Below are 10,428 nucleotides of genomic sequence, written 5' to 3'. Positions count from 1 at the left end.
CTGGCAGAGAACGAATCTGCTTTCTCAATAAGCCCTTCTGCTATTTCTGCTACATATTTTTAAATGTGAACCAGCGGATCGACAAAAAGCTAATGCATTATAAAAATCTAAACAATTAAAAAATAATAAAAATAAAAACACAAAAAAATTCTAAAACTTTAAAATTAAAATTAAAACAGCAAATGTAAAAATAAAAAAAGAATTCACAATATTAATAAAATATAATAAATATTATAAAAAAGTTATATTAAAAAACATTAAAATTAAAACAAAAAATATATAAAAATAAAATCTAATTAAAAATATAAAAAAATAGTAAAAATAACAAAGGCACAAAAACTTCTAAAACTTTAAAAATTAAAATCAAAACAGCAAATATAAAAATAAAAAAATAATTCACAATATTAATAAAAATATAAACATATTATAAATGCATGCATTACTATAGTGAAGATGTTGGAGCAGGAACGTCATGGAACAGCAGATCAGTGTTGCGAAACATTCCAGACCTTCACTTCTGACTTCCTGAAACACTGAAAAAGAGCAGAAAGTCCCCCGGTGGCGTCTGTGTTTGACCGGCGCTCATGGCTCTGGACGCTCTGATCCGGATCTTTGCCATCATGTCAGGTGAGTGATATTTACTCTGTCTGCTCAGTACATTTGTTACATTAAATCAGCATATGATCAGAATCATGATGCATGATCATTTTTCTCTGAACATCATCTCAGCACTAACCCATCTGATTAACATGCTCTGTGGTCTCACATCATTAAATGCATCTGAACACATGTGTAATATGTGTAATATGTGCAGTAAATGCATGTGGAGTAAAGGTGCATGTGCTCATTCAGACTCAGACGCTCAGATGCGTAACTTCCCTGTTTCCATATTTTGATCCTGTTGTGAAATAATCTGTTCTGTGCTGATCTGAAGACACATGTGATGACAAGGACCATAAAAGGACAATGTTTTACAGTCTTTTCAATCATTAGAGTTGGACATTTTAATGAGCAGCTGTTGGTGATGAGATGTGAAATATTATCAGAATTAATTTTGCTCCGTTAATGTTAAAGTTTTGTGTATTTAATTTGTTTTTAGAGCATTATTGGTAAGACTTTACAACAAGGTCTCATTAGTTAACGTTAGTTAATGCATTAATTAACAATGAGTGATTTGATAACATTAGATAAGCAATTTGTTAAGGTTAATAAAAAATTGTTCATTGTTCATGTTAGCTCAGGTCTATTAAATAATATTAACGGATACAACATTTCCTTTCAATAATGTATATGTTTTTATAATTAACAAATGTTGAGAAAGTATTTTTCGCTGTTAGTTCATGTTAATTTTAACTAAATGTATAATGAAAACGGAAAATATATTAAAACTAATTCATAATATTAATAAATACTATATAGACATATTTAAAAATGACTAATAAAATTGACAAAAACACTAAACGAAAACTACAAAAACTTTAACTGAAATGAAAATGAAAAGGGAAAATCTTAATAAAAAGACATCTTCTAAACGTCTATTTGACATCTGATAGGAAACGTCCTATAAATGTATTGCAGATGAGCAAACACTCTGAAAAATACGTCTTGCAGATGTAATGCAGACGTCAAAGTTGTGCTGTCAGGGTTGCAATTGACTCAGTTGAGTCTTGTTGAGGACGACACTGAAAAGTTTGTGCAAAGAAATGAAAAGTGTGCGAACGCAACAAGAAAATGTCAGAAATGGTGATTCTAAGCACATTAGAGGCACCGGTGAACTGATTCGGTCCCAGTGTGAATTCAGTTGAGAAATACAGTGAATGTTGACAACAAAATAAAACATGAGGAGGAAGCTTTAGGAGAGGAAACGGGTAAAAATGTGAGCATGAGTCAGACGAGCACATGGTGAACTTTACATTACATCGAAGATGCTGAGCTAAATAAATTATAGATAAATAATAACTTTTTTGATAAATATGACATATTAAAAACAACTTTAGATGCTTTCTTATTTAAAAAATGTTAGTTTAGTTTAGTTAAAAGGTTTGAGGTTTTTTTTGTGCATGGTGATTAAAAGCAGCTTCTCTGTAACTCTACTTTATCTGCCATAACTCTTTTCCATACTGCACGCATTACTATAGTGAAGAACAACAAAATGTCAAAAATTTTAAGTCAAATTAAAATGAAAACGGAACATTTAAGAAATAAAAACTTATTGAAAATATTATTAAAAACTATATAGACATTTAAAAAAACTAATAAAAATGGCAAAAACAAAATTTCTACAACTTTAACATTAAAACGAAAAAATATATAAAAATAATAACTAATTCAAAAAAATTATTTGAATAAAATTAAAAGAGCAAATGTAAAAATAAAAAAAGAATTCATAATATTAATAAAATATAATACAAAAAACTTTAACTGAAATGAAAATGAAAAGGGAAAATCTTAATAAAAATGAATAATATTAACAGATACAACTTTTGATTTTAATAATGTATTAGTAAATGTTGGAAATACATTTAATTACGATTAATAAATGCTTTAGAAGTAACATGAAAATATATTTAAAAATAAATCAAAATATATAGACATTTGAAAACAACTAATAAAAGCGACAAAAACATACAAAATTACTAAAAAGTTATTAAAATGAAATTAAAACTTAAATTTCATTCTTAGTTCATGTTGACAAAATTTAAAATTAAAAAATTAAAATGTATAGTATTCAAAATATTACATAGACATATTCAAAAGCAACTACAAATGACAAAAACACAAAATACTGAAACTTTAACTGAAATGGATAAGAAAATGGAAAATATAAAAATTAATAATATTAACAGATACAACTTTTGATTTTAGTAAAGTTTTAGTAAATGTTGGAATTAACATTAACTCAGATTAATAAATGCTTTAGAAGTATTTTTCACTTAGTTCTTGTTAACTTTAAATGTAAAGTGAAAACAGAAACTATATAAAAACTAAAAAAACTAATAAAAATTATGAAAACAAATTTTTTTTAAACTTTAATGGAAATTAAAAAGAAAATGGAAAATATATAATAATAAAAACTATTTAATAATATTAACAGATACAACTTTTAATTTTAATGTATTAGTAATGTTGGAATTAAAATGAACTAAATTTAATAAATGCTTTAGAAGTATTTCCATTGTTCATTCGTGTTAACTTTAAATTTAAAATGAAAAGTTACTAGCATGTTGTTAACATGATTAGCAAACTTATTGAAAATATTATTAAAAACTATATAGACATTTAAAAAAACTAATAAAAATGGCAAAAACTAAATTTCTACAACTTTAACATTAAAACGAAAAAATATATAAAAATAATAACTAATTCAAAAAAATTATTTGAATAAAATTAAAAGAGCAAATGTAAAAATAAAAAAAGAATTCATAATATTAATAAAATATAATACATATTATAAAAAAGTAATATTAAACAACTTTAAAATTAAACCAAAAAAAATATATAAAAATAAAATTTAATTCAAAATATTAAAAAATAGACATTTAAAAAATAATAAAAACACAAAAAAAATCAAAAACTTTAAAATTAAAATTAAAACAGCAAATGTAAAAATAAAAAAAGAATTCACAATATTAATAAAATATAATACATATTATAACCATTTTCTTTTTAATTTTAATGTATTAGTAATGTTGGAATTAAAATGAACAAAATTTAATAAATGCTTTAGAAGTATTTCCATTGTTCATTCGTGTTAACTTTAAATTTAAAATGAAAAGTTACTAGCATGTTGTTAACATGATTAGCAAGTTACTAGCATGTTGCTGTCATGATTCTAGCATAATTAGCATGTTAATAGCATGATGCTAGCATGTTTCTAGCATATTTAGCAAAGTTGCTAACATGTTTCATGATTAACAAGTTACTAGCATGGTGTTAAATGAAAAGTTACTAGCATGTTGTTAACATGATTAGCAAGTTACTAGCATGTTGCTGTCATGATTCTAGCATAATTAGCATGTTAATAGCATGATGCTAGCATGTTTCTAGCATATTTAGCAAGTTGCTAGCATGATTAGCAAGTTACTAGCATGTTGCTGTCATGATTCTAGCATAATTAGCATGTTAATAGCATGATGCTAGCATGTTTCTAGCATATTTAGCAAGTTGCTAGCATGATTAGCAAGTTACTAGCATGTTGCTGTCATGATTCTAGCATAATTAGCATGTTAATAGCATGATGCTAGCATGTTTCTAGCATATTTAGCAAGTTGCTAGCATGATTAGCAAGTTACTAGCATGTTGTTAGCATGATTAGCAAAGTTGTTAACATGATTAACAAGTTAATAGCATGTTGCTAGCATGATTCTAGCATGATTAGCAGGTTACTAGCATGAGTCTAGCGTGATTAGCATGTTACTAGCATGATGCTGCCATGTTTCTAACATGTTTAGCAATTTGCTAACATTTTGTTAGCATGCTTAGCAAATTGTTAGCATGTTTCTAGCAAGATTACCACGTTACTAGCATGGTGTTAGCATTAATAGCAAGTTTACTAGCATGTTTCTAGCATGATTAGCAAGTTACTAGGAATTTGGTTAGCATTTTTCATGCATGATTAACAAGTTACTAGCATGTTTCTAGCATGATTAGCAAATTACTAGCATGTTGTTAGCATGTTTCAATGCTAATCCAGCTAAAACCAGTTGATTCAGTAAAAAAAAATGCTAAAAACTAGCTAAGACCAGCCTGGCCTGCTAAAAAAGTGGCCAAAACCACTTTAAAACCAGCTTGGGGGACCAGCCAAAGCAGTCAGTCAGCTTTTTTTTCAGTAGGGAGTTGTTAAGCTTTGCTATAGCATTAGACAGCTTAAATACACCATAAGTCTTATTGTAGAAAAGTTTTCACCCCCTCAATGAAAGTCTATGGGATTTTAGGTGGTTTTGATAGTCTGGTTTACGAAAACCGTAAGCCGGATCAATTAGAGAAGATACAGCAACCCGAGCCAGACCAGTCTGAAGGTCTGACCCGAGTTTGGTGGCTGTAGCTTTAAAAATCTAGGATGAGATACATTTTAAAATTTGGTCTCAGAAGAAGAAGAAGAAGTTGAAAGAGGATTTTCAAGCCAACTTAATGACAAAAAAAATAAAAGGTCTGACCCGAGTTTGGTGGCTGTAGCTTTAAAAATCTAGGATGAGATACATTTTAAAATTTGGTCTCAGAAGAAGAAGAAGAAGTTGAAATAGGATTTTCAAGCCAACTTAATGACAAAAAAAAAATAAATAAATCTAAAACTGTAGTGTAAACTAAAATAAAAGTATTACTGTAATAACGTATTAGCATATGTTGAAATGAAAATGATTAATTGATGTTTTTTTAATTAAAATTGCAAATACATTTAATTTACGGCAACTGATTTGCAGTTTGTAACATTAACGCAGTGGTTTTGTTTTGTCTGTTCAGCGTGTGTGTTTGGGACGAGTGCTGCGGTCTCTCTGTCTGTCCCGGGACGAGTGCTGGCTCTGGAGGGCTCGTGTCTCGTCATCCCCTGCTCCTTCAGCCCTGCTCCGGCCGCTCAGACGATGCAGCTTCGCCTCATCAGATCCTCCGCGCCGTTCTTCATGATGCTGAGGAAGCCGGTGTTCAGCTCTGAGCGCGGCGACGCCGTTCATCCCGACTTCAGAGAGCGAACGGCGCTCGCGGGGAACATCAGCGCCGGCGACTGCTCCGTCAGCATCAGCAGCGTCCGCAGAGACGACCAGAACACATACGAGCTGCAGATGAGGGAGCGGGGTCAAAGGGCATGGCCTGCGGGCAGCAAGGTCAACCTCAGCGTGACTGGTATACTCATGTTGCTCTGATGTGATGCATGTTATTATCATTAACTAAAGCCAGAAAAAAACAGTAAAAATGTTACTATAAAATAACGACTTCAACATTAAGACAACATTTCAAATTTTCATTTAGTTTAACTTGAAGTAATAAAATAACTAAAGCTGATTAGTAGTTAGTAGCTGATTAGAAATTAATATATGCATATAAAAAAATAGAAATTAAAAAGGACAAAAACACAACGAATTATTGTAGCTAAAATTAAAACGGAAATGGAAAATATAAAAATAAAATTAAAATTCTATATATATATTTTTAGAACTAATAGAAATGGCAACAACAACAAAATCTCTCCAACTAACTAAAATTGAAATGAAAACAGTAAATATAAAAATTTAAAACAAACTCAAAATATTACAAGAACTGTGTATACATATTTAGAAAATAAAACACAACAAAAGGACTAAAATGAAAATGGAAAAAATATAAAAATAAAAACTTACTGAAAATATTACTAAAAACTACATAAAAATAATAAATGGCAAAAACAACAACATTTCTAACATTTTAAGTCAAATTAAAATGAAAACGGAACATTTAAGAAATAAAAACATTGAAAATATTATTAAAAACTATATAGACATTTAAAAAAACTAATAAAAATTGCAAAAACAACATTTCTACAAATTTAAAATTAAAAGGAAAAAGATATTAAAATAAAATCTAATTCAAAATATAAAAAATAGACATTTAAAAAATAATAAAAAATAACAAAAACACAAAAAAACTCTAAAACTTTAAAATTAAAATTAAAACAGCAAATGTAAAATTAAAAAAAGAATTCACAATATTAATAAAATATAATACATATTATAAAAAAGTAATATTAAACAACTTTAAAATTAAAACATAAAAATATATTAAAATAAAATCTAATTCTAAATATTAAAAAATAGACATTTAAAAAATAATAAAAATAACAAAAACAAATTTTTTTACAACTTTCAAATTAAAATGAAAACAGCAGATATAAAAATATAAAAATAATTCATAATATTATTACAAATTTAAACATATTATACAAAAGTGATAAATTAATAAAAAAAATAATTAATAAAAAAAGACAAAAATGCACAACAAAATGACTAAAACTTTAAAATTAATATGAACATGGAAAATATAAAACAAAAACGAATTCAAAAATATTAATGAAAACTGTAAAAACATAAAATTAAAAATAAAAGCTAACTCAAAATATTAATTCAAACTATAATAGTACATTAATGATACTAATTCTATAGATATATTTAAGAACTAATAGAAATGACAAAAACAACAAAATCTCTAAAATTGAAATGAAAACAGTAAATATAAAAATAAAAAACAAACTCAAAATATTAAAAGAACTGTATAGACATAATTTCAAAATAATAATAATAATAATGACTAAAACACAAAAAAAGGACTAAAATTAAAATGGAAAAAACTGTAATAAAAACTATATAGACATTTAAATAAACTAATAAAAATTATAAAAACACAACAAGATTCCTACAGCTTTAAAACTGAAATGAAACAATATAAAAATAAAATCTAATTCAAAATATTAATAAAAATAGACATTTAAAAATAATAAAAATTACAAAAGCACACAACAAAATTTCTAAACCTTTAAAATTAAAATTAAAACAGCAAATATAAAAATAAAAAATAATTCACAATATTAATAAAAATATAGACATAAATAATAAATTAATAAAAAAGACATTTAGAAAAATAGCAAAAATGCACAACAAAATGACTTTAAATTAAAATTAAATTGCCAAATACAAAACAAACACTACAAACTGTATAGACAAAAAAAAAGTAAAAATTCCAAAAATAAAATGTCTAAAACATTACCTACAATGACAATGTGAAATATAAAAATAAAAGCTAACTGTAATAGTGCATTAATGGTCCTAAAACAGCAGTGACGTGTTGTTTGGGGGGATCTAATCACACAGAATGTGTATGTGTTTTGCTCATGAGGTTCGCCGGAGCCGCCGCAGCTCACAGACCCGGGGCCGGTGAAGGAGGGCCAGCGGCTCGTGTTGAACTGTTCGGCGAGGCTCAGCTGTCCGTCCGATCGGCCTCGTCTGCTGTGGAAGTGGGAGCGCGGCGATCCGGCCGGCAGCAGCATTCACGGAGACACGGAGCTGCAGCGGGACACCGGCTGGTTACCGGTGCTTCAGACCAGCCTCGTCTTCACCGTCCCGCGGCACACAAACCCCAGAGTGAGATGTGAGCTGGAGTATCCCAACAACAGACGATCCTCGGCCACCCGCGAGATCCTCGTCCACTGTGAGAAACCCTCATCACTAACAAACCCAGTTCAAACCAGAATCTCACTGCTGTGTGCCAGAAACTGTTGTGATATTAGCTGATATGACACAGCAGTTCTCAACCTTTCGGAGTCAAAGACCTTTTTATTTACAGAAACTATGAGTGGCAATTTAAATTAACTCAATTAAACATTTAAGTATTTATATTGATGTTGTAAATTATATTTTTAATAATGATTATATGATTCATTCTAGAGGTTTCAATAACTGAATGTTCTTCAGGGTTTAGACTTTTTATTGTCAGTGGACTTTTCTGGTCATTTGTAACTATATTTAATTATTTTTTACTATTTAAATGTATTTTTTATTATTAAAATAATTTTGCTCGTCATATAAATACATATAATTATTTAAATATTATAATTATATTTATAATAATAATAACAACATTTAATTATGATAATAAAATTAAAACAATTAAATTCCTGAAGTTTTAATAACTGGATATTCGTCAGCATTTCCATGATTTTTGTAGTTATTTGTGACTGTATTTATTTTTTATTCTTTAAATTGTTTCATTATATTTTGTTATTTTTTATAATGATTTTAAGATTTTTTTGCCTGTAGCAATTTCAGTACTTTTACATTTTTACATTACATTTTACTCATAATAAAATGTTTAAATATTATAAATAATATTTGTAATAATTATTTAATTACAAGTAATTTCAATAATTACAATCTGGAAGTTTTAATAACAGAATGTTCTTCGGCGTTTACACTTTAATTTACCAATGACTGTAATGATGTTTTGTACAAACAAACCATGATGTTTGTAGTTATTTGTGGCTATATTTAATTATTTTTATTATTTTAATTATTTTAATATATTTTACAATTATTTTAAAGATTTTTTTGACTACAAATAGCAATTTCAATGAATTTGCTAATAATATAATTATTATTGAAGTATTATAAATTATATTAATAATAATAACAATATTTAACTAAAATAATAAAATAAAATAATTATACAGTATTAATAATAACAAATATTAAAATGAATAAATACAATTAAAATAATTAAATTCTGGAAGTTTCGATAACTGAATGTTCTTCAGGGTGTACATTTTTATTTCCAATTAATTAAAAAAATATTAATTATTTTATTAATTTCCACAATTTTTCCAGGTCTAAAAGTCACACTTTTAAAATTCCCTCATATATCCACGTTTTCCGAAACCATGAGAATCTGAAATTAAAAATGAGGGAACAAATTAAAATAAGAACTATTGTATATCAGCTTGCATCTTGATTTTGAGTCGTTTAGCTGGTTTTAATCTAGATTCTGCTTGTGTTTGTGGTCTCAGTTCCTCCCAGAGACGTGTGGGTTCAGGTGCTGAGCGCTTCGGTGCGTCTCGGAGGAAACGCTTTGCTCCTCTGCTCCTGTAAGGCAGACCCGCCGGTCTCTGAGTACCAGTGGTGGAGCGTCCAGTCTGGAAACACACAGATCCTGCCCAAACGCACACACACCGTCCGCATCTATAACATCAGCCGAGACACGCGCGTCCAGTGCAGCGCTGCAAACCCACTGGGACGCGCCTCGTCCCGCCCGACGGCCCTCAACGCGCTGTGTGAGTCAATCACACATATGCACTCGTTAGTTCTGCTTTGCTTATATACGCTTTGTGTTGAAGGTTCCAGTCCCTTATCTGTTACTGTTACAGTTCTCCCATCATCTCATATGTGACCCTGGACCACAAAACCAGTCATAAGGGTCAATTTTTCGAAACTGAGATGTATGCATCAGCTGAAAGCTGTTGGTTGATTGATTGATTGATTGATTGGTTGGTTGATTCGTTGGTTGCTTGATTCGTTGGTTGGTTGATTGATTGATTGATTGATTGGTTGGTTGATTGTTTGATTGATTGGTTGATTGATTGATTGATTGATTGATTGATTGATTGGTTGGTTGTAGGGCTGCACGATAAATCGCATGTGATATTTAATGCGCATCTTGTCAGAAAGCCGGTTCTGTAATCAGTGGTAAATCTCCATCACGTGGTTGATTGATTGATTGATTGGTTGGTTGGTTGGTTGGTTGGTTGGTTGATTGAGTGATTGGTTGGTTGGTTGGTTGGTTGGTTGGTTGGTTGATTGATTGATTGGTTGGTTGGTTGGTTGGTTGGTTGGTTGGTTGATTGATTGGTTGGTTGGTTGGTTGATTGATTGATTGATTGATTGGTTGATTGATTGATTGATTGATTGATTGGTT

At 28.9% G+C, this 10,428-nt stretch overlaps 1 protein-coding gene across 2 annotated transcripts in view; it reads left to right on the top strand.

The window, feature by feature from the left end:
- The first annotated feature begins 550 nt into the window (after positions 1-550).
- Positions 551-10,428, top strand: part of LOC107677404 (myelin-associated glycoprotein) — a 15,870-nt gene continuing 5,992 nt past the window's right edge. For both annotated transcript variants that reach the window (XM_016472290.1, XM_016472289.1), the window contains exons 1-4: positions 551-627; positions 5,461-5,838; positions 7,861-8,172; positions 9,524-9,787. In XM_016472290.1, the coding sequence (XP_016327776.1) occupies positions 585-627; positions 5,461-5,838; positions 7,861-8,172; positions 9,524-9,787 (997 nt within the window). In that variant the 5' untranslated portion in view covers positions 551-584. The remainder of the gene's footprint in view (positions 628-5,460; positions 5,839-7,860; positions 8,173-9,523; positions 9,788-10,428) is intronic.

The sequence above is a fragment of the Sinocyclocheilus anshuiensis genome, unplaced genomic scaffold (genome assembly GCF_001515605.1).
Source record: "Sinocyclocheilus anshuiensis isolate Anshui unplaced genomic scaffold, SAMN03320099.WGS_v1.1 scaffold965, whole genome shotgun sequence".
In the NCBI taxonomy this organism is placed as follows: Eukaryota; Metazoa; Chordata; class Actinopteri; order Cypriniformes; family Cyprinidae; genus Sinocyclocheilus; species Sinocyclocheilus anshuiensis.
Note: the sequence above shows the minus strand (reverse complement) of the source record. Positions and strands in the feature narration are given on the sequence as shown.